Genomic DNA, 22,814 nt, shown 5'->3' on the forward strand with positions numbered 1-22,814 from the left:
TAATGTAGTATGATGACCAGGGAGTCATATACCATGACATTTTTTTTTTCTTGCAACTAGTCCTGGGGAGTCTGATTGTGGATACAAATTCATGTTCTTGTGTCGTATCAGAGGAAAATTATGATTGGAGTCCAAAGGGGCCTGAGCTTTCGATCCTAGCAGAATCTTTGTCAGACGCAAAATGATAAACATGTAGGGTACAAAAACACATCTATGTGTTTGCTTACCCTACATATATGGATTACACACAAGCGCAGTCTGAGGAGGGCTAGGGACACAAAACAATGAAAACAAAAGGGGTAGGTCAGAAGTCAAAGGCAGGGAGCCAAACAGGTAAGGAAGGGGGATTAAAGCATAATTAGAAAATTATAATCATGAGGAAGGGGGATTAAAGCATTATTAGAAAATTGTAATCATGATGAGTGATTGCTACAGGACCACTCTGGATCATTTGATTTATAAATTTCTCTGTTCTGTAGTAATGAGGTACAACAAAAGTATTTTATTTTGCTTTAAAAGGGATGAGATGGAGAGAAAAGGTTTGCAGTAAGGAGAATTTGAATTAATTTTGCAACATTCTATTTCCTTCTCCCATTTACCCTTCCTGAGTCAGTTATAACCTAACCATCATTCTTCTTTCAGTCTCTTAGACTGTTGTACCAGTGTGTGTGTGTTTGTTTGTGTGTGTGTGTGTGTGTGTGTGTGTGTGTGTGTGTGTGTGCATGTATGAAGGGGGGGGGGGGTAGAGGGCACATTTATAATGGATGGACAGCCATGAACATGGTTACCACACCAACTTATTTCCTTGTGTTATGTTGGTGTTAACTTAAAGCAAAATCATCATTAGAGGTTGCTTCCATCTCATTTTATTCTTTCTACTGTTTTCTTTTAAGTGAGAGGCTATTTATGTATTCATGTTTTGTTTCCCATAGTTAAAGGTTCTTATGATAGCTAAATAAAATCACCAAGTATATATATATTAACAGTATCAGAGCACATGACAAAAGTCATTCTTGAAATACACACATGGTGTTGAGCAAATTCAAGGAAGGAAAAAGGTTGTTCACACTTGACATTATGAAGAATTACAATTTGATTAGTTTCTGTGCAGTTGTATGAAATGATAATTTATAAAATCTTATTCAGCACTATGAGAGTGATGTAAGATTTATGAATGTCAATCTAAAACTGATTTGATGTCTTCCCAGATGAGTGGGACCCAGAAGATTTCTAATCCTTATGACAAACTCAGAATGCTTCACATGAAGAATTCTTTGGTGTGCCTACTTGTGTGTGTATGTCACACATGGGAAATATCACATAATTGAAGTTGGCAAATATTCGAATGAGATCCGTGATGATCATAACTCGATTGTGATGAGAACTGCAGGAATGGGTGATTTTTTGCAAAGAGGGGTGATGATGCCGAATGAATTTTTTAGCATTTGTGAAATTATCAGGGGGAAGAATGTCACGTTTGCCAAAAAATTGTAATGCTGCTGGATTTGTCCTCATGAGCCAACAAGGTCCCAAGCTAGATATTACCAGTTCATCGTAAAGAAGGTACAGTCACCAGCCACTGACCTTTAGAATATGACCTGTCTTCTTTACTTTCTGAAAGGAATAGTGAGCACTGTACAGGTGCCATATAATCAATATCTACTATCACAAATATGTTTTTCAATATGTATGAAAGCACAAAGCACCTATAAAAATGGTTCAGTGGACTGTACCAAATATGAGCTTGCAAATTCAGGCACAACTTATTCCCATTTTATGACAGCAAGGAATCTGATATTTGATAGTTATGTGAGGATCAAGAAAGCAATATACTACATAGAAATTAAAAAAAAAAAGCAACTCACATTTTGTCTTGATGATATTGAAATTTGTTTTATATAGGGTAAAACAAGCACAATTAGATTGTATGAACATTGTAAGTTTAATGTGCAAATTAGTTTTTGGTAAATGTTAATTCATATTTATAGGCAGTCAGTATGAGTATCTCTCTTCTCCTACATCTTAAAACACTGTGTTGTACACTATGGTAATATGAACAGAATTTCCTTGATAAGCAAAGTTGATTATCTAACTACTTAACCCATTTACTACTAAACCCGTAATGTCTTGGAGTGTAAATAAAACTCTGGTAGCAGTATTTACAGTGAACAAGGTAGTGTCAATTGTGTGATCTGAAGAGAGTCCTTCATCAAATCAAATAAGAAAATATCTAACATTTGTCATTTTTCCCAACATTATCCAAAAAACAAAACAGAAAAGCTCATGGCTTGCATTTCAAATTTGTAAATATTCATCCCATTAGTTGTAGGGCAACTCATCACAGCCTTAATGGAAATTTGTATCATAAAGGCATGGAAAGAAAGACTTCATTTATATTCACAATTGTAACAGTGCTAACAAATTTCTATTTCTGTCATAGGATTTTGCCTACAATGTGTAGCAATTATTACTACAATGATTTACTGCTGTGACATTTATGGGTAGACAACACCCTGAACAATCGTTCACACATAGTGATGGCAGAGGATCTCTTCTACCTGGAAAAGATGGTATCAATGTGCCTGACTAATCAGGCCGTGCCGGAATGTGGTTTTATGCACAATAGCAAGTATGCTGCTAGTTCCCAGAATGGAATAGCCGTCCGCCTTCGTGTCTGAGAATTTCAACTTCTCAGAAGATGTATTATTGTATTCTGATCTGTTGCTTCGTTGATTGACTACTTGAGATATTACTGAGAAGATCTGATTGCACAGACCTTCAATTTATGATTTATGTTTTCATTTGTTAAAAATAACAAAGAATTTTGTAATTTTGTCACTGAATCAAAAATAAAATCATGTGCCCTTTTCTCTCTGTGTAAATGTTATTCAAAGAAAAGAATGTATTTCTTGCCTGTACAAAATGATATCAAAGGAAAACCTTCATAATACTTTATTTTTGCACATGGAAGTCATTCTACGGTAAATGGAGAAAATAACAGAATAGAGTTGAAAGCAGATGTGAATTGTCTATCTTTTGTTGAAATGGGTTTGAAGACAGTACTCTGAATACATATAAACAAGTGAGTTCATATACATCTCAAACTATAATATGAAGAGTTTGTTTGCAAAAACCGATAAGTCCATATTTGTCAAATGGAGATATTTGCGATTAAAGGTCAAGAAAAATAAAGCGAATAATATTAATAAATAAGAACATTTTTGCTTCTTTTGACCATAACTTCAAAAATATACCTTTATATGTAGTGACCAATATATCATTTAAAAGGTATTATTTTGTACTTTATGACAGAGACCGTACTTCAAAATCTTCAAAAATGGACTTATCGGTTTTTGCAAACAAACTCTTCATATGTTGTAATTTATGCATTCAGTTTTTAATATGATTTGCACATCAGGTGATCCAGCAGATATATATTTATTTTTACCTTTCACACCATCTAGAATAAAGAAAAAAATACAAGCACCCAATCGCAATCAATCAAATTGGTACTGTTTCTTTATCTGTAAACCTAAACTTCTGTCTGGCTATGGAAACTGTTTTTTTTTTCTTTCTCAATCTCTCTCTTCTGTGCCCTCTGTGATAATAGTATGTTTCCATTGGCAGCGGTTGATACGTTACGTGTGTGCAGGACACAGGTGTGTATAAAGGAGATCTGGCTACTCAGCTTTTGTGTGTGTGTGTGTGTGTGTGTGTGTCCCATTCATTATGTGTCTGTTTTCATCCTCTCTCCCTCTCTATCTATCTCTATCATGTACTCTCACACAATTCTCAATCTCTATCTCCTCAAGCTGCCTACACTCTGGTGCAGCTCGGCAGGAGACCGGTGGGGAAACATGATAAGATTCACACCGGCTGAAATTGAGCGCTGCCCTAGATGGGATCTAGGCCTCTAATGAGCCCAGTATATGAGATGGACACACCTGCCACCTACCCCAGAGTCCATGCAGGAGTCAGATTCATGATGTATTGTACATCCTGCTCTCCCTACCCCCCTCTGTTTCCTCTTCCTCTGCACTCTGCCTCCCCCTGCGTGTCCTCCCCGTTACACCATCGATCAGTAGATCTGTGTCAAGTTCATATGCAGACAATGCAGATCTGGGATCGCTGACGTGATGGGTCCTCCCCTACAAAGGGTTGATCGATAGATGCGATCTCAGACGCATTTATCGCATGGAGGAAATATTGCGCCGGTGTTCATGCGTGTGCTGGTAACATGTTGCCATGGGGACAGCTCAGGCAGAGGCTGTCTGCGACACCTGACTGCTCTCGTGACATGAAATGAGGTGCTCCACTCTCTCTCTCTCTCTGTGCGTGTGTGTCACACATTACGGGCTATTTTCAGCATCGCAGTGATGTTGTCCATATTGGCTTGATTGTGCCCGGTATGTTGTTACTCTCTGAAGAGCCAAATTGGCTTATGTAGCAGGTTGTTTACCGTGATATGAGATGCATTGGTAACATATAACCATTCTGCAGAGTGCTGGTGGTGACAACAGTGCCATAGTTTGTTAAATCAAAACATGTCCTACTCTGATAAAAAACCAAAATCATTTCATTTGCTATTCCTTGCTGTAGGTGTTCAGGTATTACACCACTTCTTCTTTTTATAGGATAATAAGAATGATATTTGAAACAGCTTAGATCAAATGAAGAAAGTCTGCTCTCCAATAAAAGGAAATACTAATGGAAATAAATGTCAGTATTTTGTCCTTCAAGAGACAGAGTATGCATAAACAATTTGTATAAAATGCTGAACACTCCTGAGTGAGCATTGAGATAGCAAAGTTTCTCCTTTTCGATGAGATAGCAGGGATGTTTCTTATCCATTGTTTGCTGCTATTCAACAGGGAGACACTTGTGTATGGCAATATGTTGTGTAATGGTAATCAATGTTATCTTCAGTAGATGTGGATACATTTTGTCCTGTGATAGAACCTAGATTTTTTGTTTTGTGTAACAAGAATGAAACTATTATTACTATCAAATTTTGCATAGGATCAGAAGTGTTGTATGAGGCTGATCAATGCTATCTTCAGTAGATATGGATACATTTTGTCCTAGCACGTAGGTTTTTTTGTTTTGTGTATCAAAAATGAAGCTATATTACTTTCAAATTTGCTCAGGTTCATTAACGATGATTTTAGGTGTACAACAAGCATCATGTCAAGCTACGAAATATGATATATGCAGTGGGATAAATAGCAAAGGAAGTGCTGAAATAGGAAAAAATTGTGTTTTGACCAAAGCATTAAATGTACCCACATTACAATCAGTACAGTTCACCATGATATGCCTTTAATGAAAGGTAACAACACTATTGAACTTTATTTGGAATCTCTGTTGTGATTGCCCTTTGTAAGTTTGTCGTTATCATTCAAGTAGTATGGTAATGATTTATATGGTCAAACAGTACAATTGTTATAATATTACTCTAGAGTTGCGTAGCAATCACTTCGTGAGATGAAGTATAAATGATAACAAGGTTTTAATACCTTGGACAAGATGTATTTATGCACCTGAGACATTTTATATCCAGAATTCTCAGTGCAGAACTAGTGATTTGCAAAGAGTTTCAATTCATTGATCTTATAGTTTTTAAAGATATGGATTATTCAGAAAGTTTTGCAATACCATTTATATCTTCAATTGCCATTGCATACTTGATATTAGTATATACAATTGTACCTATAAGTCCACAGAAAGTCCATTGTAATACTTGTCCGGTGATTTTGTAGTATATAGCTACTGATGGTACAATGTATCCACACCAGCTCAATCAAAAAATATTTCTGGCAGGATGATAGGGATGTTCATTTATGATAATAAATGGACTGTGCTTATTGTATAAGTAGTTGATATATATATATATATATATATATATATATATATATATATATATATATATATATATATATATATATATATATACATATATATATATATATATATATATATATATATATATATATATATATATATATATATAAAGGGCTTTCTCTGCTGGATAGAAAGCATTGTGAGATGTCATCCTTGGATCTGCATTATACAAAACATGTCCACACTACCAGGTGGTGGTAGTGTCCATAGTCTTGGAGATGCAGAGAAGAAAGCCGCATGAGATAGCCAGCTAGCTTGTTGTTCAGTGGTTGCTCAAAAGTCACTGATGTTCACAGCCCAGTGCACCTTGAGTAGGATGCACTATATTGCACTATTTTTGACCACTTTGGAGACCAGTAGATGGAGTTTGAATGGGATTCTGTCCTTGACTGAAAGCCAGTGGAGTAGATAACTCAGAGGGATGGAATATTAATATTAATCCATTGAGGACGGTCTGATTTTGCTACAAACACACATTTCCCATAGACGCTTGCCCAAGTATACTTGGGACTCGTCTTCAGCGGGTTAATAGAAGGCCTATTAGAGATTCCAGTCTTATCTTCTCAATGCTGCTTTAAAGAAAACACATGGAAATACTAAAATGGAATGAAGTTATCAAATGAATGGACAATTTCTTATATTTTCGTATTTGCTTTAACGTATGCGCTCACTTTGCAACCTATTATCACAGGATTTTTTTTTTTACATACATCACTTTTTATTTAGGATAACTGATACTGGTTCTGTGACCTGTGATAAAGTGGTAGCCAGGCGCGAATCAATGTGTATTAAATATGCATTCCCCATGACGCATAAAAAAGAAAGATATTAAGACTTGTGCAGTTGTAGACACGGGAACTGAGAGTTTCCCAGGTCAAGGTAAGCAGCTAGTAGCGAGGTATATCACAGTGGTTGAATCTGTCTGCATAGGCTCTGTTAAAATTTGCTACGTTCTTTTTCTGAGCAGATTAGATTTAAAGGTAAGACTGATATTTAACAGGTTTCAAGTCACACTCTCTCCTCGTGCAGCAGTGAGTAATGAGTGTTTTTCATTGATATTTTGTACAATCTGTAAGAATTTGTATACTTTTCAAATTGAATTACCTTTCCTTACATCAATTTAGACTACTCAGAAATTATACAAATGGACATTCCACTAAGTAGGCAAACTACAAAATAAGTTGTGGTGAGTTGTTTTCTAGCAGAATGTCTTACAGGGAATATGAAGTTGGTGTTTTTTTGTAAAATCATCTGTTAACCCCTTTAAGACAAGTCTTGAATAAACTAAAGCAGGTGTCTCTGGGAAATGCATGTTATAAAGCAAAATCAGTTTCTCCTCAAGGGGATAAGGAAGGCTATGCAGCATGCATAGACATGAAGGTATATTATTACCAATCCAGAGCTTTAATACCTATTGAAGGACATTGATCAATTAATTGAGAGTGTGACATCAGAGTCATGGCAGGGGCAACAGTTTGCTTGCCGAGGGAAATGAAAGCTGTGTTAAACTGCAGTCCTTCCTGTTTGTCTTGGAGATACTCCTCAAGATCATCTTCATAAAATTTGGGTAACATATTCCTTGTCAAGAAAGGAGGCAAAGTACTGGTTATATGCACACAAACATCTTGTGTCTGGACGTGATACTTATGCGTACATATGGAAAGTGAAATTGTACATTACCATTCATGTCTATGGTCATGAGCGCACCCTTTATAGGATTTCACTAAGAATGCATCACCTCACCACTCCATGCTTGTAACAATTCTAGTTTCAAAGTGGATTTTCAGTCAAGAAGCATGCTGCTGACATGCCATAGGAAATCAACTTCATTTACAACTTAGACAAAACTCTACAGGGGAGCATTGTGTGTATTTAGGAGTTGGGTGCTCATGAGTGAGACTCCCATCCCAATTTGTATGCTGGGTCTGTCAATACTGACTGTAACTTTGTCACATCCTCCAGAGGTTCCTCTGTGTTCGTACTGGACAGTCTCAGCATTATTTTCCTCGCACGTTTTGCTGCTGTATTTGTCCCATGTTTGTGCTTTTTCTCGAGACCGTTCGTACTGACAACGAAGGAGGGTAGACACGCCAAGACCACTGGAATTTGCCTTGTGTTCTTTGCTGCCTTTTTGCACAGTATAAACGGGATAGAAGAGAGCTCTTCAAGAAGAGAAAGAATGAGATAGAGAGATAGATAGAAAAGGAGAGAGAGTAAGGGAGAGATAGAGAAGAGAGAGAGGGGAGATGTAGAGAGGACACCCGTGGAGAGTTGAGAGTGAGTGGTGTCACTGTTGCTAGGTCACCACGGGACATCGCACTGCATCTTTTGTGGACCGCTATGGGACCGCATGACTTGAGTTTCAGAGTGCCTATCCGGTCTCCTCTTGCCCTGAGTTCAACCCAGTTTTTTGGTTTTGTTTTTTGTTTTGTTCTGTAGCCTGCAAGACAGAGCCCTAGATTTTCAGCTTATTGAATGCCCTTTGTCAACTCATATCTGCCTCTTGTGCAAGTCTGGAATCCTCCTCTTTCTCCCTCACCTCCCCTTCCTCCTTCTCCTCCTCCTCCTCCTCCTCCTCCTCCTCCACCTCCTTCTCCTCCTCATCCTCTTCCCCCTCCTCCTCCCCCTCCCCTCCTCCTCCTCCTCCTCCTCCTCCTCTTCCTCCTCTTCCTCCTCCTCCCCCTCCTCTTCCTCCTCCTCCTCCCCCATCTCCTCCTCCCCCTCCTCCTTCTCCTCCTCCTTCTCCTCCTCCTCCTTCTCCTTCTCCTCCTCCTCCTCCTCCTCTTCCTCCTCCTCCTCCCCTTCCTCCCCCTCTTCCTCCTTCTCTTCCTCCTCCTCCTCCTCCCCTCCTCCTCCTCCTTCTGCTCCTCCTTCTGCTCCTCCTTCTCCTCCTTCTCCTCCTCCCCCTCCTCTTCCTCTTCCTCCTCCTCCTCCCCCTCCTCCTTCTCCTCCTCCTCCCCTCCTCCTCCTCCCTTTCCTCCTCCTTTCTAATCCTCATTCTCCTCTTATCTCATCTATCTGGTAGGGATCTTCCTGGAAGGCTTATCATGGCTTCTATACACTTTGACAGGATTCATTATTACAAGTTGGAAAGTTTCTTTCGTCTCTGCACATCTTTTTTTTTCACTGGATATTGCTCTTAATTTATTAATTCTCTTATCTGAGAATGCAATCATATTGAAGGTGTTGCATTCATTGGAGAAGTAAGTCTGCTCAATTTGCATTTTTATATATCAAGTAATTTAACTTGATCATTGTTATTGTGTACTTTGTCAGTTGTTTTCTCTTTCATGGTTGCCTAGATTTGTTGTCTGAGTTTAAGGTTGTGTTCATTTTTTCACACTACCACAATAGGGGAAAATTCACGAAAGTTTGTATTCTGAACAAACATGTAGAATTTCAGTCATGTCTATAGATGATTACGTAGTTGTACACCTTTCTGTGGTAATAAACTCTAAAGTGCAGGTGTGGTATAAAGTCAAACAACAAATGGCTGTGATACTCATTTTGCATGTTAACCCGATCCATACTCAATTCTAACTTCCCCATACACTTAACACACAGGCCACCAGGTTCCTGTATTGAACAGGTTAATTGACATTGGAGTAGATTGCAGGGGATTTTTCTTTTTCTGTTAAGGCTCATGGCAGCCATGTGAAAATAAACTAGGCACTTTGCTTTAGAAACATAGTATCAAGAATTATTTGTCATCCCTAGTCAATAGGAGCACCATTGTAATGGTATCATGTCCATTGAAATGACTGTTGTAATGTACCTGTTCCATCAAACAGGCAATTTGATTCGATAAATCTATAAGTTCAGTAATGCACATAGTTTGCTGAAATTGTTCTTCTAGTGCCATGATGAGGTACTGCAATTTCAATTTCTGGGAAAGTAACCCCTATGAGAACAATTTATACCAAGTTTCAGAAATAGATGAGATCAATTGTACTTTCACTTCTCTCTCAAATGTATTTTTGTGGCTGTCCAGATAAAGCATGCCTTCCTTTCTACATCTTTTAATGGCAGTATTAAGGAAGTCATGTGACTGGGTCTTTTTTTTTCTTCTTCTTCTGCCTGCAGGCGAAAGAGGGACTTGAGTTTCCGAGAGTCCAATTCAGCCTAGAGACCCACAGGTCACAGCCATCTAGGTTGTGCACATAGGCAAAATAAGAGGGAGAAAATTGTGTTCCGATTGGGGGGGGGGGGATCCAAGTGAACCATGAGACTTGCTGTGAGTAGTGAATGAAACCACAGTCAATTCTTCAAGGGTTCTCTTGTCTTCAGGGCACATTACATATGGTTAATATCTTCCTTCATTTCGTGTTGTTTGGTGGAAACAAAATATGCGTAATGATCTGTTATCATATCCGTGATGCCCCAGATTCTGCAAAAACAACATCAACTGAACGACACACATCATGTAAAGGTTGAAATGTAATCAGTGTATTGCGCTCATCTTCTGTCTAAGTTTTATGAAAAGAGAAAAAAAAAAGATCAGCAAAAGTATACCTTTTTGCTTATTTATGTCTTTATTTGTTTGTCTTTGTTGTTTTGTTAATCTCCTCCACAGGTTTGCGTATTTTAGTTATGTTACTGCTGGACACCCTACCGATGCTGGGGAACGTCCTCATGTTATGCTTCTTTGTCTTCTTCATCTTTGGAATCATTGGGGTGCAACTATGGAAGGGGCTCCTCCGCAACCGCTGCTTCCTCGATCTGGGAAATGTCACAGTGGGAGACGGGTGAGTAGAAGTTTGCTGATACATCTACTACCACCTATAGAACTACACTACCACCAACACTACACCCACTATGAAACAATGCTGAAACCACCTATTACTGCAAAAGCACTATGAGAGTACAGCTACACCAGCCACAAGAATCACACATACCACAACAACTAAGTAGGTGCCACAACAGCCATCACAATACTAGCTGTTGCCATGACAACAGTAACAGGAACAACTTCATCAACAAGCACCACCACTACCACCTCCAAACAATTTAGCGTCGCCTATGACAGCATTTGAAACAAATAACTTGTAAAACCACTACAACTACAACAATAACCTTTCTCAAAGATTCCTTTTAAATTGAAATTGTAGATCCAATATGTACACGTTAGGTAATGACCCTTGATCTACGTCACTCTCACACAATGAAGCTTAATGATGCAAAGAACATTCTCACTGACTACAATGAGTTCATTAAGAGTGCTGTAACGTTGACGAGGGAACACAGATTGAGATGAGGTATATCCTCTTCTTGAAAGTCAAACTGTGATTTGTTCTGCAGAAACAGATTCTATGACATCTCAGTCCCACACTCTTCATAAGATGTTAGCTCTGGATGAAGTGAATCAGAGTAAATGCCTTCATCATGGTTGTATAGCTTTTAGCTGGCATAGGGGAGATTTATGTGAGATGAAATACAGATGATACATTTTAATAATACATAGGAGGGATATAAAAAAGATTGTTAGGCTACAAAGGGCAAAAAACTGAAAAACTAAAAAGCAAAGCCATAAGACAAGAGAGATGTAAGGAGCTAGAAAAAAAAAGAAGGTAAATATTGTTCCTGCGTGCCATCCATTTCCAGCCCACACTGAGGGCACCCAGACCCACAAATATTGACTGCGTCAAGAATAGCCTGGAGACATGTCTCTAGTATACCTCCCTGACATCCATCATGGCGGCTGAGGGCAGACTGTACCTCCGCATCTTTTTTTTTTTTCTTTCTTTCTTTTTTGTTGCCTTTGGTCCATTCAGGCATGATAGCCGGAGGTAATGGTGGGGATGGGGGATCATGGGTGCCTGTAATGTCCTGATATCAGCACTTACGCTGCACCAATTTGTATCTCCTTCTCCTCCTCACATTGTACTATTGCATTTGAATAAGAGGTAGCCCTCACTGGCAAATCGTTTCCCAGGAATTCTTGGGTCTCAGGAATGTGTAGCTTCTTTGTCTTGTTACACTCTTTTGTTTTGAAAATTATACTTAATATTCAGTTCCTGCATGGTGACAATAAAATAATGCTGTTAAGACAATTAAAAAAAAAAAAAAACCCTTCAGATGATGACACCCCCCCCCCCACAAGTTTTATATGAAAATTCAAATATCAAAGGGAATACATAGGCAATTAAATCATCCAGTTATATTGGAAAATTATAATAATACAATACATTTATTAGGCAATTAATAAAGATTTTTTTAGTGCACAGTTTGCTGGAAAATGAAGATATATCCAAAAGAAAATGAAAAAAAAAAACCTTTCAGATGATGACACCCCCCCCCCCACAAGTTTTATATGAAAATTCAAATATCAAAGGGAATACATAGGCAATTAAATCATCTGGTTATATTTGAAAATGATAATACAATACATTTATTAGGCAATTAATAAAGATTTTTTCAGTGCACAGTTTGCCGGAAAATTAAGATACATCCAAATTCAAAATAGTTGTATCTGTGGTCTAACATTTTGACACTTGTCAATTATATAGGAATATAGTAATGAACAAATATGTTTGATCTCTCAAAATGCAATCCCATATGGCCACTTTCAGATATGTAGCTTATAAAGCACATGGCCTATAGACAATTTTCCCCTAAATTTTTGCGTTTATATGACTGGATAACTAATCTTGCTTGAGCAAGGAATTTCAAGTCAGCATTTGATTACCCATTCATACAAATGTTCAGGTCTTTTCTGGTTTAAAAAACAGAAAAGCTGTTAGGACCTTATCATGCGAGCACAAATCAAATGTCCAATATTTCTTGTAGCTCTCTAAAAGAAATTAAAAAAAAAGCATCAAAGAAGTGCAATGGACTTTTGAAGTCTCTTTATAATACCTTATGTTAAATGATTAACTTGCACTTAGAAGGTAATCATTTTGGCCTTCATTTCTCACTCACTCAAGATGTTTTGGGACATATTGATATTAGGATTAATTTTCCAATGTTTACAACTTAAGACTTCACTATTTTGTGTGAAGCAAATCTGCAACTACTGTATCAAACCGAAGTTGTTGTTTTTTTCTGTTCATTATGAATGGTAGTGAGTATCGTATTTGAAGAAAGCTGGATTAGTGCCAAGGTGCGGAGTATAATTAGACTGTGAGATCAAAGTGATAAGGAGATAATTACCCTCTAGAATGAAACACAGTCACATTCCTTTTAAGTGTCAATGGCAGTGATGACCACACAGCTGACTAATGGCGCGTTTACACCGAGCATGGAACGAGCCGAGTTTTTGCTATGTTACGCCAAAAGGAACCGTGTCTGGGTCTGTTAAAAAGGAATCAGTAATTCAGTACAAAATCACCCAAAATGTTATTCTTATGTCCAAATGAAGAGCAACAAAATCAACAATAGAAGATTAATTTTTGTAAGAAGATTATTAGCGGGGAAGTGATATTGTAACAGAACAAGACATGGTTCCTTTTGGTGCACCATATCTGTAGCAAAAACCCTGTTCCGTGACCCGTGCCGGATTTGGTGTAAACACAGCTTAATGGATTGCTTTAGTTACATAGTGACATAATTACTAACAGCATACCTGTATGGACCTACTTTTGTATAATATTTGATAGTGACCATCATCATATTGGTATTAGTAATGATGTCAGTCCATTGCAGAGAACAAAATTTTGTGTTTGTTTGTTTGTTTGTTTGTTTGTTTGTTTGTTTGTTTGTTTCAGTTATATTTCAAGAGGGTAATCTCTTCAAGATCAGCATGTCCTGCTCTTTTACAGAGTCTTGCTTGCATGATAGAAATACATATTTACAAAAACATTCATCATAACTCAAAATATGTACTTAATATACAAAGATATAATATATATGTACTTAAAATACATAATTTGTACTTAGTGGAACAGTAAACATAAAAGCTGCACATTTATTCTAATCACTTTGTTAAAATGCATCCAATCAGAATATCAAATCAAATCATGTCATCTAAGTAAAAATGTTACCTTTAAAGTATTTAAGCAATAAGAAAAGGACAGACTTGAAAGTCTTTGTTCCTATTGCGACCCAAACCACACTGGCACCACAGCGATAGATATGTAGCCTACTTCAGCTGTACCTTAGTTCTGCCCATGTCAGCAGTGCCTGCCTGCGACACCATCCCGTGAGATTCCGTCTCACTTCACACCGAAACAATTGTTGCCAGTCATCGAGTGATGCGAGACGCGGTCCCTGCACTGGTCCTCCCAGTGGGCCATCCAGCAAGTGATGTCACGTTAACGTGCTTAGAGCAGCAGGGCGTCGCCTTGGCATGGGATGAGTGGGGCTACATGGTGTCACTGGTAGCAGTCAGACCAGACAGACAAACTGAGCTGCTGTGATTGCGTGACAGCTGTCCTAATCAGGGCTTCTTAATGGCACAGATCTCAGTAGCCAGCCGTAAATATGCATGATATGTGAAATCTGTAATAGCTGGATGTACATGAAGTCTGCCAAAGCTGGATACTTGAAGTCTGTGAAAACTACTCACATTTATGGCTTGCTTTGTTGTAGTCTTGAGCAACAGTTTGACCCCATCAAAACAACATCACAAGAATACCATTGAAACCACACACAAACAAGTTTTCATTAGTATTGACAGAGTTAGATTGCCCAGGCTGTAGCATGTGATTCAAAAAGCTGTCCCAAATCATTGAAATATATTGAAGAGATGCACAATTCTCATGTGCATATATGAGTTTACTTCAATAAACATTATTTCAACAGAAAGATTACTAGAAGAAGTACACCAAAATCACAGCAACACTAATGTCACAGCATTCCATGATTTAATGTATCAAAGTGATGATATGCAACATATACTAACCCTCTGTTTATTATATTTTATGTGATTGTTTTTCTGTGTCAATTCTATGCATCATAAAAAATGTCAAATTGTTTTAAATCAAGATGTTAATTTTTTATATGTATTTATATCAATTGATACCAGAGGCCTGGTCTCATGACTGAAAATTGACTTTATAATGAGCACTATAGAATTACTTTTAGAAGAAAACATGAGTGAATGAAAAAACATACATGTAGCTTCGTAGTTACTCCACAGAGTACTTTACAAAGCCTTCCTTGTGTCAATAGGATTGTAAGAGGCAATTCAAAGCAGAAGATTATCAGAGGAAACAGATTTATACTATCTTAACCCTTTGGAAAATCAACAATATAGAATTGATATGTCTTGCTATTTTGGTCTACATGTTAGTTTTTAGTTAATAAAGTTTAAAACATTGATATTTATATAATGAACTGACCAGATACAAGAATTTAATAGTATTTCCTCTTCTTCAATAAAAGTTGTGAGCTAAGACTAGGTAGGTAAAAAATATACAGAATTAACAAGCATAATCACATGGTACTCCTACCTGTTTTACAAAGGCTGTAGCTCATAAACAGAAAGCTTGTCACAGGTTTCCCCAACATAATAATATCTGATGTATAAGAATTAGATTCCACATATTAGAGTGTATTTTGCATAGCATTTGATTAATTTGATATAAACAAAATCGAGTGAACAGCTCATTATAAGTACTGAACAGGGAAAAGCATTATGACTTTCAAGACATCAGTAAATCATCCTTTGTATATGTAAATAGGAATGTTCCCTTTTTTCTTCTTTGCTGCATCCTTAATCCTATGCTACATCTTTAATCCTATTATATCATGTCTGTCCTTGCAACAGGTACCCCAACCTTACCAGCTTTTACAGAGAGCCTGAGCTCTGGTCAGACTATGTCTGTAGTCTGCCGTCAGACAATGGTATGCGGCAGTGCACGGAGGGCAAGCCGCCGTACGAATATGAAAACATGGCGTGCAACATGTCGGCAGCGCCGTTTGAGGACAATAGTTATGTAATAAACTCCACGGAGTGTGTAAATTGGAATCAGTACTACACGCAGTGTGCCACTAGTGATGAGAATCCATTTTTAAATTCAATATCGTTCGACAATATACTCTACGCATGGATCGCTATATTCCAGGTAAGTGTCCAACAAACGTAATTTTTTTTTTTCAATTGACTCTCAAAGGAGCTCTGTATGAGACTTTGTCGTAAGAAAAATTTTAATGGAAGATACATTGTATATATTTCCAATTAAACTGTTCGATTAGAATCAAGGTGTAAGTGGAAATTACTGAAAATATATATATATTTTTTATTAGATGTTTTCCCACTAGAAAATGATATACATGCACTACCATATCTCAAGACAAAGATTACAAATGTCAGTGTATCTGTTTAAATTCTTCCATGTGTTACTTTAACATGCTTGCCTTTTATGCACAGCTTGGGTAATTCAGAGATGATCTGGTTATTTTTCTATATATTTTGAATATTGTTAGGAATGAGAATACATAATGCATATTTATGAAAATGATGAAATCACTCTCTTTGTGTATATTTGAATTTACAACAAAGATTCCAGTTATCAGTATTTTGTTTTTGTTGAATGGCAAGCGGTTTGCACTGGAAGTATGTGTTTCAGTTTTATTATTTTGTCTTTCTTCTCTTGATCAAAGTTGACAGTATAATGATACCAATGACATAAATAATCATTGTGCCATTTATTCAAGTTCCAAAAGATACATTGTTTCTCTGAGTTACTCGCTATATTGCATTTGACAGTTAAATGCCCACTTCAAAGATATGGATATTGAATTTGACAATGTAAGTGATTAAAAACTAAGACAGCAAACTTGATTTTGCTTTGATCATGTTTAACAGTTAATATTTATTCACAGTGAATCCTACATGCCAGCTCTGCTCATATCAGACAAGGAGAAGAAACCTGATCAGAACTGAATACTGGCATCGATTTCTCTTCCAATGCTAACCTTTAATCTATCTTTGCTTTTCAGCAGTTTACAGAGAGAGGTGTATGTTAATATCATAAAGTTGCATACTGTCTGTACTTGTTACCCTCTTATAATGTGCACTGGCTGATGTGTGCAAGACTGACTGAGGATGTGTGATTGTGTGTATTTGTAAGCATATGCCCTGAATGATGTATTTGAAGTTCTACCCAGGCTGTGTGTGTGTTGGGGTTTTTTTTATCATTATTCATTTGGCCATGTAATTTTAATCATGGACATCCACCTACTGTGAAAATGTTTGGATGGCTGAATACATTCAGCTGACTACAGATCATGTAAAAAACAGTTTGAAATGTATACTTACACTTAAGTTTTCTTTTTTAAGGAATATTAATTGACTTCAATTATCAATTCCCCCCCCCAAAAAAAAAAAAAAATTAAATACAGAATACTGTGTGACAGCAATGATACAAAGAAGAAAAAAGAGGGAAAATCAAAGAAAATACTGTATTTCATCAACATAATCAATTTTTACAATAACTGCTGTAACACATTACACATTTCACACAGTACTGAAAAAAAAAAACGAGTTGTTCCTGGAAATTAAGTGAATTCATTTCATTATTGTTTATACCACCCCACGGCTCTGCACACACCTTGTGAGAGAATTAAAACATCTATATTCAGGACTGCAGCTGTACCAAATCACTGTATTCAAAAAGAAAATGTAAAGGAAGCACTAAGCTAAAAATGTAAGGAGATAAACATTAAACTACTGCAGCACGAATTAAAAAAAAGAAAAAGATGTATTCTTGGGTAGCAAACATATCAAATAATGTTTGCTTGCATCAAAGAATATGAGAGATACACCTGTATAACTCTAAAACACAAAGAGTTACTTTTCCTATCAAACATGCAAAGTGGCAGTGATGCTAAAGAGTATCAGGATGTCACCCTTTCCTATTTTATGATGTCTGTACAAGAAATCCTGTCAGCGGTATGAAAAGTTAGGCTGTTGTTCTCACAATGTCTCCTGACCTCTACATCCTTATCTCTAATATGCAATATGAAACATGAAGCGGCCTGTATGACATTACTCTCATGCATGCAATATTACAAGCAAGCCACCCAGCAGACAGCACTCCCAAGTTATAGGATGACAACCGTTGTCAGAGTCCGTCCCTCAAACTGCATAATGAGCCAGCCATCGCAGAGAGGGAGAAAAAATGGGAAGGTTAAGCACAGAGTGTGTGGTCAAAGGGGGGCAGGTGATGCATTCACGTAACCATGACGCCCAAAAGAAAGGGGGAAAAAAATGATGCGGGGGGAGGAAGGAGGAGGTCATCGTTGTTGGATAGAGAGGAAAAAATACCCGTCCCAATTTCCTTCATCTTCCCAGCATATTCCTCCTTTCTTGCCGTCCATAGGCTTCTCCTCTTCTCCCTCATCCTTTATTACATCTTCCTTGTCATCTCGTCCAATATCTCATTCTGGTGTACTATTTGCTGCTTTCCATACAACCCTGCCTTCTCTCTTTTTCTTTATCATCTTCTGTATCTTCCTCCTCCTCCAGTCCTTTTTATTCTTATCTTCTTATCTTCTCCTCCCCCTCCACATCTTCCTTCTCTTCATCATCTCATTTCTATGTCATGATCTCCTCATCTCTTCTTTCTTGTCCTTGTTCACCTCTTCATATTTCTCCCTCCTTGTCTTCTCTTCTTTTCTTGCATTCTTGCGCTTCTTCCTGCTTACCCTTTCCTCATTTTCCAATCTCCTCATCTTCCTCCTCCTCCTTCTCCTCCTCCTCCTTGATCCTCCTTGATCCTCCTCATCCTCATCCTCCTCTTCCTCCCCTCCTCCTTCCCTCCTCCTCTTCCATCTCCTCCTCCTCCTGTGATCCTCCTCCTCTTCCCATCCTCATCCTCCCCCTCCCCCTCCTCCTCTCCTCCTCCTCCTCATCATCATCATCCTCCACCTTCTCCTCTTCCTCATCATCCTCCTCCTCCTCTTCCTCCTCCTCCTCCTCCTCTTCCCCTCCTTCCCTCCTCCTTCTTCTCCTCCTCCTCCTCCTCCTCCTCCTCCTCCTCCTCCCCCTCCTCCTCCCCTCCTCTTCCTCCTCCTCCTCCCCCTCCTCCTCCTCCTCCTCCTCCCCCTCCTCCCCTCCTCCCCTTCCCTTAACTACTACTACTGATCATGCTCCCTCCATCCCTTTTTCCCTTCCTCATTCTCTCACCCTCTTTCATTCTCTGATGGACTGGGTGCACATGGCCAGCCACATAGCTGGACGCATTGATTTGTGACAGAATCAGGCCTTATAGGCCCGGAGGGAGTGCAGATGTGCGCATGAAAGGCTGGAATACTTGATAGAGATACGCTCAATTTCTCCAAAATGTTACAGGGGCATTTTTGTACCTCAGCTCTGATACAAAGAGCTGAGAAGATTTGAATAGGCGTACCTGAGGCTCTAGAGTATTGGCAATTCCATGCATTGCCAGTGAATGTATAGGAAATCTGTTGTTGGACATGGCAGACTCTTCCATCAAAAGAACATTTTTTTATTTGATTTAATCTCCTTGGGCCACTTCTTAGAATAGCATATGAAAAGCTACGAGGAAGGTTTTTTGTTTTTATTAAATCTTAAAAGAGTTTTGTTGGCATGAAACATAAAACCGGATGCTTGGATAAGCACCTTTATATTTGTCATCCTTTGTAAAAGAATAAGGTCTCTTGTATTTCAAAATAATTTTCTTTTTTGTTTTAAGATGAAGTCATTGTAGGCTTCTATCTTCTGTAGTGGTCAATAGAGAATCAGGATATCATAAACTATCTAAAGAGGAACTGGTAATATTATTCTTTCAATGTGTTCTTGCATAAGATTATCTGCACCAACCTCATGTGAACAGTCAGATGTAACAGAATATAAACCAGCCAGAGGAAATGAGAGAAATCATTACCTCACTCTAGAGATGGTCTCTATGAACATGAATCCAGCGATATGTTAGAATGCTGTCAGTGGATTCTCTGTTGTGGTCCCTGTAGGCAGGTGGTCTTTATTTCCAGGGGTTTCAGAAAAAAGAATGATTTTTTCTGTTTAGTTAGCATAGTTATATTCCCACATCTAATTATTACACAAATGTGTCTTATGCATGCACCATGCACGTTGAAGTGCTACATTATCCCAACACCCTTACACTGTGGACAGGATTGGAGAATACATCTTTATTTTTGGTTGCCAACATCAGATGTTTGGTCAGTTTAATTCCAGACTTAATTAACCAAACTGACACAACATACAAGGTACAGATACACGTACCACAAATGGAAAAAAAGAACACATTTTATTTACGATGTGAAATGTGTACTAGATCAAATGTCAGGTTTCAAGATTTGCAATCAAATATACAGTGTCTGCGTGCTTGAACAAGTCTGGGTAGGTTTATGCCATGTGTGTGTGTGTGTGTTTGTATGACTGTGTGTGTTCATTCGTGTCTGTATTCATTTGTGTCTGTATAATTCTGTACAGGCATATGGTATGCACCACTAGTGTTTACCTCCGAAGATGTGATTTTGATTTTCATGTAATGCTGAAGATCAATCTGTGTATGCCTCTGTTGTTTAATTCTCTTTTCCTCCAAGGGAATATAAATGTTGTAATTCCTCTCAGTAAAACCCGTTTTGCCCAAGATTGACAAGTATTGCAGACAAATTTAATATCTGTGGCTGTAGCCTCAGAGACATGCTACCTGTATATGTCATTCCATTGAGAGAGGGACTATGTCTACTTCCCAAGCATACGTTTCCTGACAAGCATGCAATGGTGGATGCACACACGTGTCATACGGACCGGCCTGCTTAATAAAACCGTCCTGCTCGTTTCAGTGCTTGATAAACTATCAATTTGCTCGAGTCCTTACGTATGATATGCATTGCCGTGACGTATAAATTACGCACTATGTACATTTCCGCTCACGTATGTCAGTTTCATGTATGTCAACATGTTTGTTGACCATGCACTCTTGCATACTTATCTGTATCTGTGTGAAAATGCCAGCTTTCTTATAAGAGTGGATATTTTGCATTGTTCTTCCTAATGTCATGTTTTTGTTGAGTTTAAATGTTGGCTCTCTTGCATAACTTGAGTGCCGCAATGAGGTATGCTCTGTTATTGACTGCATCAAAATCCTAAAATGCACTCTTTCTAACTCTTATTCTGAGGCACTTTTTTCCTATCAAATCCCAACTTTGTGGAAATGTGGTTGTATATGTGAGTGTATGTGAGTTTGAGACAACTCTAAACCTCAATGTCCACTATGCCTCGTTTCCCTGGTCAATTCCTTGACCAGCATGTTACTGACTTTGACCTTATGACTTTTCTTCTGTCAAATCTCTTTTTCAAAATGTTCTCGTAACCTTTGACCTTCTGTTTCTTCCTACCTGTGCGTTGTGTCTGTGTGTCGGCACTCTGTAGGTGATCACTTTAGAAGGCTGGGTTGACATCCAGTATCACCTTCAGGATGTCTACTCTCCCTGGGTTTGGATCTATTATGTGTTATTGATCATTGTAAGTATATATAATAATCCCAGCGCTGCCACCCGTAAAAGAGTGAAACTTGGTTGCGATGTAAACCCACCATAATCAACCTCCGCCCCATGCATCATTATTAGCACCTCACTTCAGTGGAACTATTATTATGCACATGCTTGCTGACCGTCTATTCACACCAAATTAACCAAAGCATTACTGCACAGCATGTTTTAACATTCTGTTGGTTGCTTCTTCCCACATATACAATGCATCCTGCCGTGTATCATGGGAATAAAGCTATCGGTGAAAGGCTTCACATGTGGTGTTTGAATCCCTTACATCTGCATGCTGTCAGACTCACACGATGTGCAGCTTGCGGTATTCCTGGCTTGATGTAACATACTGCACAGTACAGTATTTAACCCCACCATTAAATAATAATATATATTGACTCTCAAGATTGTATATCCATATCTATATTCCTCCTTCACATCAAAGCTGCTGCCTGCTTGATTCATCTCTCACAAAGCAATGAATTTGCTCCATCATTTTCCATCTTCCTTATAACCCTTGTGTGCCAACCCCAGCTCCATACATATGATTTCTTCTTCTCTCCTTCAAGCCAGCGCAGAGGTATCGTCCACAGGGTCCGACAGGGGGAGCGCCACTCTCCCCCCTTCATCTCAGTCAGCCCTCTTCACATGATGATTTTTTTAACACCCAATCACCCCATTCACACAGAGTTTTCAATCCTGTTTCTTTTTTTTTGGTCAACTTTGGCTGATTCTTTTGCCCACCATTCTTTGTCTCTCCACTCATTCCACTCATCCCCCAGGTTATCACTCTAGAAGGATGGACCGATATCATGTACGATATTCAAGATGTTCATAGTTTTTGGAATTGGGCCTATTTTGTGATTCTCATAGTTGTAAGTATATGGACAAGTATTGTCCTTTGCCAATCCTGTCCGTGATTTGTTTTGAAGCAGAAGATGTGATATTTTCGGCACGTATCTCTCTATTTCACTCTGTTGTGTCGCTTCTATCATAACTCTATATTTGTGAAAAACGTCTCATTTACTCAAGCTCATTCATCTTCTCTCTGTCAGTGTTCTTTTATGTAATCTCTTGCAAAATTGTCATACATGTATGCACTGCTGACGTTTTCACTCACTCAAAACTTGACATCAATGAAAGCTATCAAGATTTCATATAAGAAGTATTTCAAATACACAAAATAGGAAAATATTGGAGGAGACATTTCTTAAAACTAATTATGTATGAATTTACCAAGTGTACTGAGGTATTTGTGTACAAGTACATTCTTTTTATCAGTAATAAGCAAAAATGACACATTCTGCATTTAAATGTCCTGTTTACCTTTGGGAGAAGTGATTTTAAAAAAAATGTTCAAGATAGGACATTTCATGCAATTGTGTAGGTCTGTTGTATCACAAAACATTGTACCTTATAAAATTTTGCAATAAAACCTAAAATAAAGGAGATATCAGTATTTGTCTCAATCAACCATAATTGAAGATGGTTTAGTCTGG

The 22,814-nt window shown here is 38.0% G+C and overlaps 1 protein-coding gene across 1 annotated transcript in view; it reads left to right on the plus strand.

Annotated features, from left to right (window-relative positions):
* LOC140231521 (voltage-dependent T-type calcium channel subunit alpha-1H-like) overlaps positions 1 to 22,814 on the plus strand; it is a 173,849-nt gene that overhangs the window by 15,214 nt on the left and 135,821 nt on the right. Inside the window, exons 3-5 of the mRNA XM_072311655.1 lie at positions 10,475 to 10,646; positions 15,608 to 15,905; positions 22,098 to 22,190. Of these exons, the coding sequence (XP_072167756.1) occupies positions 10,475 to 10,646; positions 15,608 to 15,905; positions 22,098 to 22,190 (563 nt within the window). The remainder of the gene's footprint in view (positions 1 to 10,474; positions 10,647 to 15,607; positions 15,906 to 22,097; positions 22,191 to 22,814) is intronic.

The sequence above is a fragment of the Diadema setosum genome, chromosome 8 (genome assembly GCF_964275005.1).
Source record: "Diadema setosum chromosome 8, eeDiaSeto1, whole genome shotgun sequence".
Classification (NCBI taxonomy): Eukaryota; Metazoa; Echinodermata; class Echinoidea; order Diadematoida; family Diadematidae; genus Diadema; species Diadema setosum.